General features: G+C 38.3%; 1 protein-coding gene and 2 long non-coding RNA genes across 4 annotated transcripts; 1 reads left to right on the top strand and 2 right to left on the bottom strand.

Annotated features, from left to right (window-relative positions):
• The first annotated feature begins 1,223 nt into the window (after positions 1 to 1,223).
• On the top strand, positions 1,224 to 3,030 carry LOC125762180 (argininosuccinate lyase). Its single transcript, XM_049424019.1, has 2 exons — positions 1,224 to 2,644; positions 2,715 to 3,030. Exons 1-2 carry the CDS (start codon positions 1,484 to 1,486, stop codon positions 2,988 to 2,990), a joined length of 1,437 nt encoding a protein of 478 aa, XP_049279976.1. The 5' UTR covers positions 1,224 to 1,483; the 3' UTR covers positions 2,991 to 3,030.
• Positions 3,031 to 4,165: 1,135 nt separating this feature from the next.
• Positions 4,166 to 5,935, bottom strand: LOC125762214 (uncharacterized). The gene is made up of 2 exons (XR_007418186.1): positions 5,597 to 5,935; positions 4,166 to 5,145 (listed from the first exon to the last, which is right to left on the bottom strand). It is a non-coding gene; the product is annotated as an uncharacterized LOC125762214 (long non-coding RNA).
• Positions 5,936 to 7,540: 1,605 nt separating this feature from the next.
• Positions 7,541 to 19,661, bottom strand: LOC125762206 (uncharacterized). Of its 2 annotated transcripts, XR_007418173.1 has the most exons (6): positions 17,977 to 19,661; positions 13,036 to 17,230; positions 11,909 to 12,098; positions 11,031 to 11,719; positions 9,095 to 9,969; positions 7,541 to 8,600 (listed from the first exon to the last, which is right to left on the bottom strand). It is a non-coding gene; the product is annotated as an uncharacterized LOC125762206 (long non-coding RNA). The 2 variants fall into 2 exon arrangements; XR_007418174.1 differs by lacking the exon at positions 9,095 to 9,969 and having other exon boundaries at positions 7,541 to 8,220; positions 11,031 to 12,098.
• Between the last annotated feature and the right edge of the window lie 1,304 nt (positions 19,662 to 20,965).

Genomic DNA, 20,965 nt, shown 5'->3' with positions numbered 1-20,965 from the left:
TAGGTTCGATACATATTCGCAGAACCGTCCGGTAATCAAACACAACCAATGTGCCGTATGTCTGAGCCACCGAGTGTGGTGGTTACTTTCGAGTAGAAGCATACGTGGCAATTCAATTCTTCTTACGCTCGAACCGTATATGTATGGTTTATGATGGAATATTATGCGCTGGAAATGTTGAGCTTTCGCAAGCAATAACCAAAAAGGGATTTTCTAGTATACAGCGTTATTCACTAACTTCGCCTAAAACGGTAAGCCATATGGAGCTTGCGAAACGCATTCTGAACGCATTGTGTTTAGAAGCGAATCTCTTACATTGTTTTTAAAAGTATACCAAATTATCATTTGTCATTCCGTTCTCATTTACTTCGATGCTTCCCGTTGAAGGTTACGTTATGGTACTGCTGTTTAAACAGTTGAAATGCCTTTAAATGAACTGCGTGGCATTCAAACTTTCCGAATGCGCATTGCTTTTGCTATAGCCTACTTATATCTCTACCAACCGAATAGATGTGTGTATACCTATGTAGGTATATAATACAACATCATCCCGCTAAACACTCATACACGCATACGTACAAACATTATAATCCAGCCTACTTTTCTAATTATGAAACGAAGCTATCGCTTACCGCTCTCCACGTTGATTAAAGCTATATGTACATTTTTAATATGACGTCCACAGGCAATCAAACACCGTGACGGAATGCGGTTTTGCTTTATTTCTAGATTTGGCTCCTGCCAAACTCTACCGGCCCCAGTTGGCGGTCTATTTTTGCGACGTAAACCTAGGCGATAAAGAAGTGGACGTTTGAGATTCGGGGGGGTCGAAAATAGTTCTAAGCTTGAAGTTTTTCGGGTTCAAGCGTGTCAAGATGGTTGTTTGGCTTCTTTTCGTAAACAATCGAGGACAACGAACCGGGTAACGATACGTAAGGGATGTAACAAGAACGGCGCAATATCAAATTCTGCTTTAGTTCAGTTTTAAAGTGTCATCCTGCATAATCCAAGTAGGCGTGGGATTTGCCTTCGGTGACTTCCATTTCCGGTTCGTTCAAGTTCAAAGTCGCCAATTCTTGGAATCGTTTCGGAACCACGTCGCCAGCTGTTACGGGTACATAACCTTCCAGTTTCCGCTACCCGATCGTACAAACTGCGTTCTGCGAAGCAATATGATAACCTTTCTGCCAGGTTGACCTGCAGCACATCATCGTAATCGCTTATCGCACTGGATGGGATGGGTATTTAAGTGCGCTTCCAAGCTCACCAACGTTTTAGAAGCTCAGTGCCTCCAGCTGTTTCGGGCCGTTGTAGTGCATAGACACAGAGAAAGAGAGAAAGAGAAAGAGAGGGAGAGAGCGAGAGAAAATAGTAACTCTAAACTGTTGTTAGCGAGTGAGAATTACACCAGTCTAGAAGATCTAGTGGCACCAGTAGACTAGAAGTTCCAGTGGCACCGGGAAATCCAGAATTGGCAGCAGAGATGAGCAATCGTAATAATCGCATCACGTCCGCAACCGAGCAGGTGCAGACCCCGTTCAAGCTTTGGGGTGGCCGTTACTCCAAAGCCACCGATCACGTCCTGTCGAAGGTGAACAACTCGCTTACGGTAGACAAGCGGCTATACTCGGAGGACATCGATGGCAGCATCGCGTACGCGAAGAGTCTGGCCGAGGCGGGCCTGCTTACGCAGAGCGAATTTAAGGTGATCGTGTACGGGCTGGACGCGATACGGGATGAGTGGAGCAAGGGCACGATCAAGCTGTTGCCGCGCGACGAAGACGTCCACACGGTGAACGAGCGCCGATTGTTCGAGATTATTGGACCGCAGATCGCGGGCAAGCTGCATACCGGGCGCAGCCGGAATGAGCAGGTCGTCGTAGACATGAAGCTGTGGATGCGGAACGCCATTGCTGATCTGCAGCGGCTACTGTTGGAGCTGGTGCGCGCCATCAACGAGGTGGCCGATCGTCACATCGAGGTGCTGATGCCGGGCTACACGCACATGCAGCGGGCCCAACCGGTACGCTTTAGCCACTGGTTGCTGAGTTACGCGTTTTACTTTAAGGAAGATTTTGACCGGTTCGAAGAGTTTGGCCGTCGCATGAACGTGCTGCCACTGGGCAGCGGTGCACTGGCCGGCAACCCGTTCAACATCAACCGGCACAAGCTGGCGGCGGACCTCGGGTTCGACGGTGTGTCCCACAACAGCATGAACGTGGTGAGCGATCGGGACTTTGTGGTGGAGTTTAACTTTCTGTGCACGCTCGTAGCGGTCCATATGAGCCGGCTGGCAGAGGATCTGATCCTCTACTCGACCAAGGAGTACAACTTTATCGAACTGTCGGAGGAGTACACCACGGGCAGCAGCTTGATGCCACAGAAGCGCAATCCGGACAGTTTGGAGCTGATACGCGGCATTACGGGGCCAGTGTTTGGACAGCACTGTGCCATCTTGATGACGCTCAAGGGTTTACCGTCGACGTACAACAAGGATCTGCAGTGTGACAAGAGTGGCATGTTCGGAGTGTATGATCAAATGCAGATGTGTCTGTTGCTGATCGGTGGCATCATCCAAACGATGCGCGTCGATGAGGATCGGTGTCTCAGCTCGCTCGGTTACGAGATGCTCGCCACGGACATGGTAAGGAACGGCAGGGGACACATTTCGTTTTGAAAACGCTTGCCTAAAGCGCTTGGTTTTATATCCGCAGGCTTACTACCTCGTGCGTCGCGGCATACCATTCCGGGAGGCACATCACATCTCCGGCGAAGTTGTCGCCCACTCGGAAAAGGTAAAGATTCCGATCAACAAACTAACGCTGGAGGATCTGCAGGAGATTAGTCCACACTTTGATGAAACGATCAGCCGCATTTGGAACTACGAGAACAGCGTGGAACAGTACACGGTGGTAGGTGGCACATCGCGCCTATCAGTGCAGGAGCAGATCCGTGTGTTGCGGGCATTCGTCGATGGGCATGTACAATAGTTTGATGTGATTTACACTGTGTGTATGTGTGTGTGTTAGTAGCACAAATGTTTTATACAAAAGGATCCGTGAAAAGTGTGCGTATTTGTAGAGTTGTAGAGATGTAGTTAGTAGGTCGATAATAGCTATACCATTTATATATAACGCTAGTGTTTATGTGGACCAAATCACAGTGGAGGGTGCAAGTTGAGTGCAGTTTTACTCACGATTCAGCTTACGGTGGCTACCCGATGAGCTAACAGATGAATTTTACAGCTCACAATGCATGTACAGGCTCAGGACAGCATTTCCGTTCCGGGCTATCTGTCGGTACATAGACATCCAAATAAAGCTGTGTACTTATACGTATGTAATTAGTATTTTTGTTTATTCGTTAATGCATCGTTTTCATCGTGACATATTATTAGTGTTGCATATTACATTTGGTCATTGGAGGTACAATTCTTCAAAAAACTAATCGGTTAAGTATTTCTGATCGAACGATACCTACGCTTCGGAAGGATTTTGCTCAACCGCTGACGTCCAGTTCTTTAAGGATAGAAAGAGACGAAGTAGTTTTATGTTTGTTTTATGTTTGTTTTATTATAAATACATATATCTGCCATTTAGGCTAAACAATGATACTATTATAAACCTAAAACTAATACAAAAAATTAATACTAAAAATTAACAATAAAAATTAACAATACTAACGTAAACGTAGTCTTTCCACTTCACTTGATATACTTTCACTAACGATCGCTTCTATGTTTGATAGTAATGTCATCATTATCACAAGCGAAAATGCTCACTTCGCATCAGCAATGCTAGCACAAACGAAAAGAATACACTCCACTTCATCCTACATCCCATACCATCGATCACTTTCGCCTGTTTTATGTAGCCATGCGATTTTCTTCTTTTTCTTTGCCTTGCTCATGGTTGTGTACGCCGTGGGTGAAATGGGCAGGTCACCAATCCAAGCATACTCGCTCCCCAAAGGCCACTTTCTTCCATTACCTGCTGCATCCAACCTCTGCATCCTGTGTTCCTCTACACAGTGGTCAATAGATCCTTTTAAAACTGGTCTGTTAAAAAAAACCGCACCACTCGAGCGATTTCAATGAAAGGTAAGGAATGGTACCAATAATATTTAATCATAGAAAATGTAATAATGAATAAACCAAAGTACAAAATATGTTCATATAAGTACAGGGCTTTATTTTATTTTATTGTTTTTTACCGAATAAACAACACATACACACAAAACAGAACCAAAATGTTATTCCTGCGGCCTGGCTAGGCGTTTATTACATAGTGATCACAGGATTGCCCACCGCGATCTAGGCGATCCTCTTTTGCAAATGATTCGCCGACGATTCGATACAGAAAAAAAAGAGCAAAGGATAATAGTGTTAATGTTAGTGAGAACCCCTTATTTTCTCGTTTCCTCTCAAGCTTGCAAACCGTTTCGCAAAGCAAGATGCAAGAGAAGTTGGGAATGGAATCTTTCGTTTTCATAATTAATGTCGCGCACTACATGCAATACAAAGTTCTCTGGTCGTTCGATTCATTTGTTCGATGTTCGCTCTACCGCTAAGCGAGAGCGCGCGCGCGCGCTTGTGCGTAGTTCTGTGTTAATCTTTCTCATACGTTAATCTTTATCTTTTTATTTTGTTTATTTTTTGCTTGAAATGTTTCACATCGCAATCTTGTAGGTGCGCGCGCGCGCTCGCGTAAGGCTCTGTTGCCAGTCGGTGGTTGGTCTGTTCCATCCCTATCTGCCTCACGTCTGTACTGCGCGAGCTCATTTGGGACGCAATCGCGCACCACTACCAAAGACATCAGTCGGTTCGTCATCCGACACAATAATTGCCACCGGTCTTATCACCACTCCAGACAACGTGCCCACAACATGAGGGGGGGTCAAATTTGGAGTTTTATGCTTTTGTTTTTCATCTTCTTCGCTCTAGCAGACGTGCCTCATTTTTTTCCCCCATTACACACATACACCACACAATCGGCTGTTGTTTTTGCATTGATTCGAATTTTCGTTGCTTTTAGGAATTGTAGTCACTAACTACCGTTCTTGTCTCTGTGCGATCACTGACGCAGAACGCCAAAACGTGGTCAAACGGGCACGCCAGAGCATTATCGGTGATGTTTTTTTGAAGACCTGCAAATGAAAAGAAGAAAGCATTAAGAACCGTGTAAGAGTGGTTGGGAACTGTTCGCTTTTTTGTTTGGAGGAAACGATGAGTTCTTGAATTCTTGCCAGAGCTCGTACGATACCCCGTACAGAATGTCAACACAACACACCAAGAATTGTGTTAGGAAGTAGTTGTGTTAGCATCGATTCGATTAGCGTTTGATTGATTAGTTTACATTTGTGATGCACCGTAAATCCGGATGTGTCCGGATTGAATCGCACGACAAACTAGCTAACTGTGAAAGGAAAATCATCAGACCGAGCGAGCTGCCTGGGTGCCCCATCCTATAGTTCGTTCGGATTTCGGATGCAACCAGTTCCAACCGGTTGGTAGTTTTTCCTTCAATAGTACATCGTGCGCAATCGATTGTAATCGATCTACAACAATCTTTAATCAAATCGGAAAGACGAAACTTACGAATCACATAGCGCACCACCACCATCGCCACCGCCACCGTCCAAAGCGCTTGGTCGAGTGAAAGTCGTTTCGGTGCGCAATGAAGATGAGATCGGAGATAATGATAGGCTGTTCGGTGAAGGGTATACTAATTGCGCATACAAGTTTGCGCAATACGGGTTGTTCTTTAACTTAAGAAATCTGCAACATCTGTGATGTTGTGTGAATCTTCTGTGGTGACAACAAGTTAACTATTTCCCAACGATCGAAGCTAAGATTTTGTTGGAGAAAATACTACCACTAGCCAAATTTTTACTCTTTTACTAAACTTCCAGAAATGCTAAGAGGGTTCCTAAGATCACGGCATTTATCAATTTCGATGATGGTCTTATTGCCAACAGCAAGTGAAGGTGAAATTGTCCAAAGTAGAATGGAGAATGAGTTACCTGCAAAACGGATTATCAATACGACTCATTCAAATATGATAAGAATGAGAAAATGTTTTAACTTAACAATGGAGCAGGTTGAAAGAAATGAAGAAGTTGCATTACCGATGATCAATCCTCCAGATCAAGATCACTTAATTTAAGATGGACCATTCTCTGTCAGGCCGAGAATGGTCTAAAAGGGCTAATTTCACAGTACAGCTCAACTCTTGTTATTGAAGATGTGATGATGATCTTGTCCTCCACTATGCAATAACAAATTTGATGACAGAGTTCTGTGTCTTTGTTTGTAAATTAACCTTGAAGTATATAAATAAATAAATAGGAAGTGTTTTAGAAGCCTTCAATCGTGATCACTTCTTTGTGAAGAATTCGTACGTAAAGTAAGATCACCTATCTAGAACACATATGTACATCACGATCATCTTTCTAGAACCAGAGCAGGATTTGTACTAGAGATGTGCAAAGTGAGTAAGAGTGAGATAGCGAGTTGAAACATTGTATTGAACGAGTTTCGTTCACTCACCACGAGGAGTTTTAGCGACTCTTTTTTCACTCACTCACTCATGAGTGTAAGCATGTAGCCGTGGTGAGTCGAGTTGCAAAAGGAGTAAATACTATCAAACCTGTATAAGCCCACACGCGGGCTAGTCTGATCGGCAAGGAAATAGCCTTAGGAGATATTCAAATTTATAGATTTTTTTTAAATTTTTATTTATTTTTTTTCTATTCAAAGTATTATCAGAGTGAAAAGAAACTTATTTCAACCAATTCGCATTAAAATAAATGAATTTAGAAAATTTTGCTAAATTACTCAAAAAAAATGCTAAGGCTAGAGACTTAGGAGATTTTCAAATTCATAGATTAATTTTGCCCTCAGATGTCTATGCCAGAAGTTATTCGAGGAACCAAGTTCCATACCATTTTTTGAGCAATTTAGCAAAATTTAAAAAATTGATATATTTTAATGCGAATTAATTGCAATAAGTTTCTTTTCACTCAAATAATGCTTTAAACACAAAAAAGAATAAAAAAATCGGAAAAAAATTTAAACAAAAATTTACACTCGAAAATTTCATAAGGGGTACCCCTTGCCATTTTTTCGGGAAATTTTGCAAAAAAAATTAAATTGATTTATTTTAATGCCAATTGGTTGCAATGTGTTTCTTTTCACTCAAGTAATGCTTTAAATAAAAAAAAGAGTGAAATATAAAAAAAAAATCAAAAAAATAAAAAAAAATGAAAATTGACTAAAGCTCATTTTTGCATCAAGTTTTGCCTATAACTCTATCGGTATCCAACGGATCGCTAATCTTTAACTTGTGGTCAATAGATGGCACCAATTGCTACATTTTCTTCTTGGACGGCCATGCCCTCAGATGTCTGTGCCAGAAGTTATTCGAGGAAACAAGTTCCTTACCCTGTTTGAGAAAATGTAAAATTTTCCTCATTTTTGCGCCAACTTTTGCCTATAACTCGGTCGGTATCCAACGGATCGCCAATCTTTAAACTTGTGACCGATAGATGGCATCAATGGCTACATTTTCTTCTTGGACGGCCATGCCCTCAGATGTCTGTGCCAGAAGTTATTCGACGAACCAAGTTCCATACCATTTTTTGAGCAATTTAGCAAAATTTAAAAAATTGATATATTTTAATGCGAATTAGTTGCAATAAGTTTCTTTTCACTCAAATAATGCTTTAAACACAAAAAAGAATAAAAAATCGGAAAAAAATTTAAACAAAAATTTACACTCGAAAATTTCATAAGGGGTACCCCTTGCCATTTTTTTGGGAAATTTTGCAAAAAAAATTAAATTGATTTATTTTAATGCCAATTGGTTGCAATGTGTTTCTTTTCACTCAAGTAATGCTTTAAATAAAAAAAAAGAGTGAAAAATAATAAAAAAATCAAAAAAATCAAAAAAATGAAAATTGACTAAGGCTCATTTTTGCACCAAGTTTTGCCTATAACTCTGTCGGTATCCAACGGATCGCTAATCTTTAACTTGTGGTCAATAGATGGCACCAATGGCTACATTTTCTTTTTGGACGGCCGTGCTCTCAGATGTCCGTGTCGGAAGTTATTCGACGAACCAAGTTCCATACCCTGTTTGAGAAAATGTAAAATTTTCCTCATTTTTGCGCCAAGTTTTGCCTATAACTCTGTCGGTATCCAACGGATCGCCAATCTTTAACCTGTGGTCGATAGATGGCATCAATGGCTACATTTTCTTCTTGGACGGCCATGTCCTCAGATGTCTGTGCCAGAAGTTATTCGACGAACTAAGTTCCTTACCCTGTTTGAGAAAATGGAAAATTTTCCTCATTTTTGCGCCAACTTTTGCCTATAACTCGGTCGGTATCCAACGGATCGCCAATCTTTAACTTGTGACCGATAGATGGCACCAATGGTTACATTTTCTTCTTGGGCGGCCATGCCCTCAGATGTCTGTGCCAGAAGATATTCGAGGAACCAAGTTCCTTACCCTCTTTGAGAAAATGTAAAATTTTCCTCATTTTTGCGCCAAGTTTTGCCTATAACTCGGTCGGTATCCAACGGATCGCCAATCTTTAACCTGTGGTCGATAGGAGGCATCAGTGGCTACATTTTCTTCTTGGACGGCCATGTCCTCAGATGTCTGTGCCAGAAGTTATTCGAGGAACCAAGTTCATACCATTTTTTGAGCAATTTAGCAAAATTTAAAAAATAGATATATTTATTGCGAATTAGTTGCAATAAGTTTCTTTTCACTCAAATAATGCTTTAAACACAAAAAAGAATAAAAAATCGGAAAAAATTAAAAAAAAAATTTACACTCGAAAATTTCATAAGGGGTACCCCTTGCCATTTTTTTGGGAAATTTTGCAAAAAAAATTAAATTGATTTATTTTAATGCCACTTGGTTGCAATGTGTTTCTTTTCACTCAAGTAATGCTTTAAATAAAAAAAAGAGTGAAAAATAATAAAAAAATCAAAAAAATCAAAAAAATGAAAATTGACTAAGGCTCATTTTTGCACCAAGTTTTGCCTATAACTCTGTCGGTATCCAACGGATCGCTAATCTTTAACTTGTGGTCAATAGATGGCGCCAATGGCTACATTTTCTTCTTGGACGGCCGTGCTCTCAGATGTCCGTGTCGGAAGTTATTCGACGAACCAAGTTCCATACCCTGTTTGAGAAAATGTAAAATTTTCCTCATTTTTGCGCCAAGTTTTGCCTATAACTCTGTCGGTATCCAACGGATCGCCAATCTTTAACCTGTGGTCGATAGATGGCACCAATGGCTACATTTTCTTCTTGGACGGCCATGCCCTCAGATGTCTGTGCAAGAAGATATTCGAGGAACCAAGTTCCATACCATTTTTTGAGCAATTTAGCAAAATTTAAAAAATTGATATATTTTAATGCGAATTAGTTGCAATAAGTTTCTTTTCACTCAAATAATGCTTTAAACACAAAAAAGAATAAAAAATCGGAAAAAAATTTAAAAAAAATTTTACACTCGAAAATTTCATAAGGGGTACCCCTTGCCATTTTTTTGGGAAATTTTGCAAAAAAAATTAAATTGATTTATTTTAATGCCAATTGGTTGCAATGTGTTTCTTTTCACTCAAGTAATGCTTTAAATAAAAAAAAGAGTGAAAAATAAAAAAAAATCAAAAAAATCAAAAAAATGAAAATTGACTAAGGCTCATTTTTGCGCCAAGTTTTGCCTATAACTCGGTCGGTATCCAACGGATCGCCAATCTTTAACCTGTGACCGATAGATGGCATCAATGGCTACATTTTCTTCTTGGACGGCCATGCCCTCAGATGTCTGTGCCAGAAGTTATTCGAGGAAACAAGTTCCTTACCCTGTTGAGAAAATGTAAAATTTTCCTCATTTTTGCGCCAACTTTTGCCTATAACTCTGTCGGTATCCAACGGATCGCCAATCTTTAACCTGTGGTCGATAGATGGCATCAATGTCTACATTTTCTTCTTGGACGGCCATGCCCTCAGATGTCTGTGCCAGAAGTTATTCGACGAACTAAGTTCCTTACCCTGTTTGAGAAAATGTAAAATTTTCCTCATTTTTGCACCAAATTTTGTCTATAACTCGGTCGGTATACAATGGATCGCCAATCTTTAACCTTTGGTCGATAGATGGCACCAATTGCTACATTTTCTTCTTGGACGGCCGTGCTCTCAGATGTCTGTGCCAGAAGTTATTCGACGAACCAAGTTCCTTACCCTGTTTGAGAAAATGTAAAATTTCCTCATTTTTGCGCCAAGTTTTGCCTATAACTCTGTCGGTATCCAACGGATCGCTAATCTTTAACTTGTGACCGATAGATGGCACCAATGGCTACATTTTCTTCTTGGACGGCCATGCCCTCAGATGTCTGTGCCAGAAGATATTTGAGGAACCAAGTTCCATACCATTTTTTGAGCAATTTAGCAAAATTTTAAAAATTGATATATTTTAATGCGAATTAGTTGCAATAAGTTTCTTTTCACTCAAATAATGCTTTAAACACAAAAAAGAATAAAAAATCAAAAAAAAATTTAAAAAAAAATTTACACTCGAAAATTTCATAAGGGGTACCCCTTGCCATTTTTTGAGAAATTTTGCAAAAAAAATTAAATTGATTTATTTTAATGCCAATTGGTTGCAATGTGTTTCTTTTCACTCAAGTAATGCTTTAAATAAAAAAAAGAGTGAAAAATAATAAAAAAAAAAAATCAAAAAAATGAAAATTGAATAAAGCTCATTTTTGCATCAAGTTTTGCCTATAACTCTGTCGGTATCCAACGGATCGCTAATCTTTAACTTGTGGTCGATAGATGGCATCAATGGCTACATTTTCTTCTTGGACGGCCATGCCCTCAGATGTTTGTGCCAGAAGTTATTCGACGAACCAAGTTCCTTACCCTGTTTGAGAAAACGTAAAATTTTCCTCATTTTTGCGCCAACTTTTGCCTATAACTCTGTCGGTATCCAACGGATCGCCAATCTTTAACTTGTGACCGATAGATGGCATCAATGGCTACATTTTCTTCTTGGACGGCCATGCCCTCAGATGTTTGTGCCAGAAGTTATTCGACGAACCAAGTTCCTTACCCTGTTTGAGAAAATGTAAAATTTTCCACATTTTTGCGTCAAGTTTTGCCTATAACTCGGTCGGTATCCAACGGATCGCCAATCTTTAAACTTGTGACCGATAGATGGCACCAATGGCTACATTTTCTTATTGGACGGCCATGCCCTCAGATGTCTGTGCCAGAAGTTATTCGAGGAACCAAGTTCCATACCATTTTTTGAGCAATTTAGCAAAATTTAAAAAATTGATATATTTTAATGCGAATTAGTTGCAATAAGTTTCTTTTCACTCAAATAATGCTTTAAACACAAAAAAGAATAAAAAATCGGAAAAAAATTTAAAAAAAATTTTACACTCGAAAATTTCATAAGGGGTACCCCTTGCCATTTTTTTGGGAAATTTTGCAAAAAAAATTAAATTGATTTATTTTAATGCCAATTGGTTGCAATGTGTTTCTTTTTACTCAAGTAATGCTTTAAATAAAAAAAAAGAGTGAAAAATAATAAAAAAATCAAAAAAATCAAAAAAATGAAAATTGACTAAGGCTCATTTTTGCGCCAAGTTTTGCCTATAACTCGGTCGGTATCCAACGGATCGCCAATCTTTAACCTGTGACCGATAGATGGCATCAATGGCTACATTTTCTTCTTGGACGGCCATGCCCTCAGATGTCTGTGCCAGAAGTTATTCGAGGAAACAAGTTCCTTACCCTGTTGAGAAAATGTAAAATTTTCCTCATTTTCGCGCCAAGTTTTGCCTATAACTCTGTCGGTATCCAACGGATCGCCAATCTTTAACCTGTGGTCGATAGATGGCACCAATGGCTACATTTTCTTCTTGGACGGCCATGCCCTCAGATGTTTGTGCCAGAAGTTATTCGACGAACCAAGTTCCTTACCCTGTTTGAGAAAATGTAAAATTTTCCTCATTTTTGCGCCAAGTTTTGCCTATAACTCGGTCGGTATCCAACGGATCGCCAATCTTTAACCTGTGACCGATAGATGGCATCAATGGCTACATTTTCTTCTTGGACGGCCATGCCCTCAGATGTCTGTGCCAGAAGTTATTCGAGGAACCAAGTTCCATACCATTTTTTGAGCAATTTAGCAAAATTTAAAAAATTGATATATTTTAATGCGAATTAGTTGCAATAAGTTTCTTTTCACTCAAATAATGCTTTAAACACAAAAAAGAATAAAAAATCGGAAAAAAATTTAAAAAAAATTTTACACTCGAAAATTTCATAAGGGGTACCCCTTGCCATTTTTTTGGGAAATTTTGCAAAAAAAAATTAAATTGATTTATTTTAATGCCAATTGGTTGCAATGTGTTTCTTTTCACTCAAGTAATGCTTTAAATAAAAAAAAGAGTGAAAAATAATAAAAAAATCAAAAAAATCAAAAAAAATTAAAATTGACTAAGGCTCATTTTTGCACCAAGTTTTGCCTATAACTCTGTCGGTATCCAACGGATCGTCAATCTTTAACCTGTGGTCGATAGATGGCATCAATGGCTACATTTTCTTCTTGGACGGCCATGCCCTCAGATGTCTGTGCCAGAAGATATTCGAGGAACCAAGTTCCTTACCCTGTTTGAGAAAATGTAAAATTTTCCTCATTTTTGCGCCAAGTTTTGCCTATAACTCTGTCGGTATCCAACGGATCGCCAATCTTTAACCTGTGGTCGATAGATGGCATCAATGGCTACTTTTTCTTCTTGGACGGCCATGCCCTCAGATGTTTGTGCCAGAAGTTATTCGACGAACCAAGTTCCTTGGACGGCCATGCCCTCAGATGTTTGTGCCAGAAGTTATTCGACGAACCAAGTTCCTTACCCTGTTTGAGAAAATGTAAAATTTTCCACATTTTTGCGTCAAGTTTTGCCTATAACTCGGTCGGTATCCAACGGATCGCCAATCTTTAAACTTGTGACCGATAGATGGCACCAATGGCTACATTTTCTTATTGGACGGCCATGCCCTCAGATGTCTGTGCCAGAAGTTATTCGAGGAACCAAGTTCCATACCATTTTTTGAGCAATTTAGCAAAATTTAAAAAATTGATATATTTTAATGCGAATTAGTTGCAATAAGTTTCTTTTCACTCAAATAATGCTTTAAACACAAAAAAGAATAAAAAATCGGAAAAAAATTTAAAAAAAATTTTACACTCGAAAATTTCATAAGGGGTACCCCTTGCCATTTTTTTGGGAAATTTTGCAAAAAAAATTAAATTGATTTATTTTAATGCCAATTGGTTGCAATGTGTTTCTTTTCACTCAAGTAATGCTTTAAATAAAAAAAAGAGTGAAAAATAAAAAAAAATCAAAAAAATCAAAAAAATGAAAATTGACTAAGGCTCATTTTTGCGCCAAGTTTTGCCTATAACTCGGTCGGTATCCAACGGATCGCCAATCTTTAACCTGTGACCGATAGATGGCATCAATGGCTACATTTTCTTCTTGGACGGCCATGCCCTCAGATGTCTGTGCCAGAAGTTATTCGAGGAAACAAGTTCCTTACCCTGTTGAGAAAATGTAAAATTTTCCTCATTTTTGCGCCAAGTTTTGCCTATAACTCTGTCGGTATCCAACGGATCGCCAATCTTTAACCTGTGGTCGATAGATGGCACCAATGGCTACATTTTCTTCTTGGACGGCCATGCCCTCAGATGTTTGTGCCAGAAGTTATTCGACGAACCAAGTTCCTTACCCTGTTTGAGAAAATGTAAAATTTTCCTCATTTTTGCGCCAAGTTTTGCCTATAACTCGGTCGGTATCCAACGGATCGCCAATCTTTAACCTGTGACCGATAGATGGCATCAATGGCTACATTTTCTTCTTGGACGGCCATGCCCTCAGATGTCTGTGCCAGAAGTTATTCGAGGAACCAAGTTCCATACCATTTTTTGAGCAATTTAGCAAAATTTAAAAAATTGATATATTTTAATGCGAATTAGTTGCAATAAGTTTCTTTTCACTCAAATAATGCTTTAAACACAAAAAAGAATAAAAAATCGGAAAAAAATTTAAAAAAAATTTTACACTCGAAAATTTCATAAGGGGTACCCCTTGCCATTTTTTTGGGAAATTTTGCAAAAAAAATTAAATTGATTTATTTTAATGCCAATTGGTTGCAATGTGTTTCTTTTCACTCAAGTAATGCTTTAAATAAAAAAAAGAGTGAAAAATAATAAAAAAATCAAAAAAATCAAAAAAAATTAAAATTGACTAAGGCTCATTTTTGCACCAAGTTTTGCCTATAACTCTGTCGGTATCCAACGGATCGTCAATCTTTAACCTGTGGTCGATAGATGGCATCAATGGCTACATTTTCTTCTTGGACGGCCATGCCCTCAGATGTCTGTGCCAGAAGATATTCGAGGAACCAAGTTCCTTACCCTGTTTGAGAAAATGTAAAATTTTCCTCATTTTTGCGCCAAGTTTTGCCTATAACTCTGTCGGTATCCAACGGATCGCCAATCTTTAACCTGTGGTCGATAGATGGCATCAATGGCTACTTTTTCTTCTTGGACGGCCATGCCCTCAGATGTTTGTGCCAGAAGTTATTCGACGAACCAAGTTCCTTACCCTGTTTGAGAAAATGGAAAATTTTCCTCATTTTTGCGCCAAGTTTTGCCTATAACTCGGTCGGTATCCAACGGATCGCCAATCTTTAACCTGTGACCGATAGATGGCATCAATGGCTACATTTTCTTCTTGGACGGCCATGCCCTCAGATGTCTGTGCCAGAAGTTATTCGACGAACCAAGTTCCTTACCCTGTTTGAGAAAATGTAAAATTTTCCTCATTTTTGCGCCAAGTTTTGCCTATAACTCGGTCGGTATCCAACGGATCGCCAATCTTTAACCTGTGACCGATAGATGGCACCAATGGCTACATTTTCTTCTTGGACGGCCATGCCCTCAGATGTCTGTGCCAGAAGATATTCGAGGAACCAAGTTCCATACCATTTTTTGAGCAATTTAGCAAAGTTTAAAAAATTGATATATTTTAATGCGAATTAGTTGCAATAAGTTTCTTTTCACTCAAATAATGCTTTAAACACAAAAAAGAATAAAAAATCGGAAAAAAATTTAAAAAAAATTTTACACTCGAAAATTTCATAAGGGGTACCCCTTGCCATTTTTTTGGGAAATTTTGCAAAAAAAATTAAATTGATTTATTTTAATGCTAATTGGTTGCAATGTGTTTCTTTTCACTCAAGTAATGCTTTAAATAAAAAAAAGAGTGAAAAATAATAAAAAAATCAAAAAAATCAAAAAAAATTAAAATTGACTAAGGCTCATTTTTGCACCAAGTTTTGCCTATAACTCTGTCGGTATCCAACGGATCGTCAATCTTTAACCTGTGGTCGATAGATGGCATCAATGGCTACATTTTCTTCTTGGACGGCCATGCCCTCAGATGTCTGTGCCAGAAGTTATTCGAGGAAACAAGTTCCTTACCCTGTTTGAGAAAATGTAAAATTTTCCTCATTTTTGCGCCAAGTTTTGCCTATAACTCGGTCGGTATCCAACGGATCGCCAATCTTTAACCTGTGACCGATAGATGGCACCAATGGCTACATTTTCTTCTTGGACGGCCATGCCCTCAGATGTCTGTGCCAGAAGATATTCGAGGAACCAAGTTCCATACCATTTTTTGAGCAATTTAGCAAAGTTTAAAAAATTGATATATTTTAATGCGAATTAGTTGCAATAAGTTTCTTTTCACTCAAATAATGCTTTAAACACAAAAAAGAATAAAAAATCGGAAAAAAATTTAAAAAAAATTTTACACTCGAAAATTTCATAAGGGGTACCCCTTGCCATTTTTTTGGGAAATTTTGCAAAAAAAATTAAATTGATTTATTTTAATGCTAATTGGTTGCAATGTGTTTCTTTTCACTCAAGTAATGCTTTAAATAAAAAAAAGAGTGAAAAATAATAAAAAATCAAAAAAATCAAAAAAAAGAAAATTGACTAAGGCTCATTTTTGCACCAAGTTTTGCCTATAACTCTGTCGGTATCCAACGGATCGTCAATCTTTAACCTGTGACCGATAGATGGCATCAATGGCTACATTTTCTTCTTGGACGGCCATGCCCTCAGATGTCTGTGCCAGAAGTTATTCGAGGAAACAAGTTCCTTACCCTGTTGAGAAAATGTAAAATTTTCCTCATTTTTGCGCCAAGTTTTGCCTATAACTCTGTCGGTATCCAACGGATCGCCAATCTTTAACCTGTGGTCGATAGATGGCACCAATGGCTACATTTTCTTCTTGAACGGCCATGCCCTCAGATGTCTGTGCCAGAAGTTATTCGACGAACCAAGTTCCTTACCCTGTTTGAGAAAATGTAAAATTTTCCTCATTTTTGCGCCAAGTTTTGCCTATAACTCGGTCGGTATCCAACGGATCGCCAATCTTTAACCTGTGACCGATAGATGGCATCAATGGCTACATTTTCTTCTTGGACGGCCATGCCCTCAGATGTCTGTGCCAGAAGTTATTCGAGGAACCAAGTTCCATACCATTTTTTGAGCAATTTAGCAAAATTTAAAAAATTGATATATTTTAATGCGAATTAGTTGCAATAAGTTTCTTTTCACTCAAATAATGCTTTAAACACAAAAAAGAATAAAAAATCGGAAAAAAATTTAAAAAAAATTTTACACTCGAAAATTTCATAAGGGGTACCCCTTGCCATTTTTTTGGGAAATTTTGCAAAAAAAAATTAAATTGATTTATTTTAATGCCAATTGGTTGCAATGTGTTTCTTTTCACTCAAGTAATGCTTTAAATAAAAAAAAGAGTGAAAAATAATAAAAAAATCAAAAAAATCAAAAAAAATTAAAATTGACTAAGGCTCATTTTTGCACCAAGTTTTGCCTATAACTCTGTCGGTATCCAACGGATCGTCAATCTTTAACCTGTGGTCGATAGATGGCATCAATGGCTACATTTTCTTCTTGGACGGCCATGCCCTCAGATGTCTGTGCCAGAAGATATTCGAGGAACCAAGTTCCTTACCCTGTTTGAGAAAATGTAAAATTTTCCTCATTTTTGCGCCAAGTTTTGCCTATAACTCTGTCGGTATCCAACGGATCGCCAATCTTTAACCTGTGGTCGATAGATGGCATCAATGGCTACTTTTTCTTCTTGGACGGCCATGCCCTCAGATGTTTGTGCCAGAAGTTATTCGACGAACCAAGTTCCTTGGACGGCCATGCCCTCAGATGTTTGTGCCAGAAGTTATTCGACGAACCAAGTTCCTTACCCTGTTTGAGAAAATGTAAAATTTTCCACATTTTTGCGTCAAGTTTTGCCTATAACTCGGTCGGTATCCAACGGATCGCCAATCTTTAAACTTGTGACCGATAGATGGCACCAATGGCTACATTTTCTTATTGGACGGCCATGCCCTCAGATGTCTGTGCCAGAAGTTATTCGAGGAACCAAGTTCCATACCATTTTTTGAGCAATTTAGCAAAATTTAAAAAATTGATATATTTTAATGCGAATTAGTTGCAATAAGTTTCTTTTCACTCAAATAATGCTTTAAACACAAAAAAGAATAAAAAATCGGAAAAAAATTTAAAAAAAATTTTACACTCGAAAATTTCATAAGGGGTACCCCTTGCCATTTTTTTGGGAAATTTTGCAAAAAAAATTAAATTGATTTATTTTAATGCCAATTGGTTGCAATGTGTTTCTTTTCACTCAAGTAATGCTTTAAATAAAAAAAAGAGTGAAAAATAATAAAAAAATCAAAAAAATCAAAAAAAATTAAAATTGACTAAGGCTCATTTTTGCACCAAGTTTTGCCTATAACTCTGTCGGTATCCAACGGATCGTCAATCTTTAACCTGTGGTCGATAGATGGCATCAATGGCTACATTTTCTTCTTGGACGGCCATGCCCTCAGATGTCTGTGCCAGAAGATATTCGAGGAACCAAGTTCCTTACCCTGTTTGAGAAAATGTAAAATTTTCCTCATTTTTGCGCCAAGTTTTGCCTATAACTCTGTCGGTATCCAACGGATCGCCAATCTTTAACCTGTGGTCGATAGATGGCATCAATGGCTACTTTTTCTTCTTGGACGGCCATGCCCTCAGATGTTTGTGCCAGAAGTTATTCGACGAACCAAGTTCCTTACCCTGTTTGAGAAAATGGAAAATTTTCCTCATTTTTGCGCCAAGTTTTGCCTATAACTCGGTCGGTATCCAACGGATCGCCAATCTTTAACCTGTGACCGATAGATGGCATCAATGGCTACATTTTCTTCTTGGACGGCCATGCCCTCAGATGTCTGTGCCAGAAGTTATTCGACGAACCAAGTTCCTTACCCTGTTTGAGAAAATGTAAAATTTTCCTCATTTTTGCGCCAAGTTTTGCCTATAACTCGGTCGGTATCCAACGGATCGCCAATCTTTAACCTGTGACCGATAGATGGCACCAATGGCTACATTTTCTTCTTGGACGGCCATGCCCTCAGATGTCTGTGCCAGAAGATATTCGAGGAACCAAGTTCCATACCATTTTTTGAGCAATTTAGCAAAGTTTAAAAAATTGATATATTTTAATGCGAATTAGTTGCAATAAGTTTCTTTTCACTCAAATAATGCTTTAAACACAAAAAAGAATAAAAAATCGGAAAAAAATTTAAAAAAAATTTTACACTCGAAAATTTCATAAGGGGTACCCCTTGCCATTTTTTTGGGAAATTTTGCAAAAAAAATTAAATTGATTTATTTTAATGCTAATTGGTTGCAATGTGTTTCTTTTCACTCAAGTAATGCTTTAAATAAAAAAAAGAGTGAAAAATAATAAAAAATCAAAAAAATCAAAAAAAAGAAAATTGACTAAGGCTCATTTTTGCACCAAGTTTTGCCTATAACTCTGTCGGTATCCAACGGATCGTCAATCTTTAACCTGTGACCGATAGATGGCATCAATGGCTACATTTTCTTCTTGGACGGCCATGCCCTCAGATGTCTGTGCCAGAAGTTATTCGAGGAAACAAGTTCCTTACCCTGTTGAGAAAATGTAAAATTTTCCTCATTTTTGCGCCAAGTTTTGCCTATAACTCTGTCGGTATCCAACGGATCGCCAATCTTTAACCTGTGGTCGATAGATGGCACCAATGGCTACATTTTCTTCTTGAACGGCCATGCCCTCAGATGTCTGTGCCAGAAGTTATTCGACGAACCAAGTTCCTTACCCTGTTTGAGAAAATGTAAAATTTTCCTCATTTTTGCGCCAAGTTTTGCCTATAACTCGGTCGGTATCCAACGGATCGCCAATCTTTAACTTGTGTTCGATAGATGACATCAATGGCTACATTTTCTTCTTGGACGGCCATGCCCTCAGATGTCTGTGCCAGAAGTTATTCGAGGAACCAAGTTCCATACCATTTTTTGAGCAATTTAGCAAAATTTAAAAAATTGATATATTTTAATGCGAATTAGTTGCAATAAGTTTCTTTTCACTCAAATAATGCTTTAAACACAAAAAAGAATAAAAAATCGGAAAAAAATTTAAAAAAAATTTTACACTCATAAATTTCATAAGGGGAACCCCTTGCCATTTTTTTGGGAAATTTTGCAAAAAAAATTAAATTGATTTATTTTAATGCCAATTGGTTGCAATGTGTTTCTTTTCACTCAAGTAATGCTTTAAATAAAAAAAAGAGTGAAAAATAAAAAAAAAATCAAAAAAATCAAAAAAATGAAAATTGACTAAGGCTCATTTTTGCGCCAAGTTTTGCCTATAACTCGGTCGGTATCCAACGGATCGCCAATCTTTAACCTGTGACCGATAGATGGCATCAATGGCTACATTTTCTTCTTGGACGGCCATGCCCTCAGATGTCTGTGCCAGAAGATATTCGAGGAACCAAGTTCCATACCATTTTTTGAGCAATTTAGCAAAATTTAAAAAATTGATACATTTTAATGCGAATTAGTTGCAATAAGTTTCTTTTCACTCAAATAATGCTTTAAACACAAAAAAGAATAAAAAATCGGAAAAAAATTTAAAAAAAATTTTACACTCGAAAATTTCATAAGGGGTACCCCTTGCCATTTTTTTGAGAAATTTTGCAAAAAAAAATAAATTGATTTATTTTAATGCCAATTGGTTGAAATAAGTTTCTTTTCACTCAAATAATACTTAAAAAAAAGAATAGAATAATGCTATAAATTTGCCAATCTCCTAAGCAGAGGCGGATCCCGTTTCATGTCTTTGCCGATCAGACTAGCCCGCTTGTTCGCTTTTGCAGGTTTGATAGTTGGTCAGAGCGAGCAATATATTAATTTGGCTAGTTTGAGTATTGTACACATGTATTCCGTTTCAACTCATGTGTATCAAACGTTTCGTTTCAACTCATTTTCGTTTCAACTCACTCGCACATTTTCGTTTCAACTCACGTATTTACTCATTTGCAACTCGACTCACTACGGCTACATTACACTCATGAGTGAGTAAAATGACCGAACCTTAACTTGCACGTTTATGACTCGGTTTTTTTACGCGAAATCTCCGAAATGAGACGTTAAACGAGCTGACTCCTTAAAACGACTCATTCACTCTGAGTTGACTCACTAAAAAGAGTTGTTATTCGCATCTCTAATTTGTACTTCTAAGCATAGCTGTTAATGCTCTGCAGATCAGCTATCTCTCTCTCTTTTCTTTAGAGTCAAACTCAATATATAAGTACTTCTTCTCGACATAATCCTAACGCATATAGAGAAGGATATATATATGATGCTATACACTTTACTGTGTACACACAGGAACAGGGTGTTTTTGGTTGTTTATGACCTTGAGGGAGTCTGCATACAACCCGAAAGAAAC

This window comes from Anopheles funestus, chromosome 2RL, assembly GCF_943734845.2.
Source record: "Anopheles funestus chromosome 2RL, idAnoFuneDA-416_04, whole genome shotgun sequence".
In the NCBI taxonomy this organism is placed as follows: Eukaryota; Metazoa; Arthropoda; class Insecta; order Diptera; family Culicidae; genus Anopheles; species Anopheles funestus.
The sequence above is the reverse complement of the archived record's forward strand: the minus strand, read 5'-3'. Positions and strand labels throughout refer to the sequence as shown.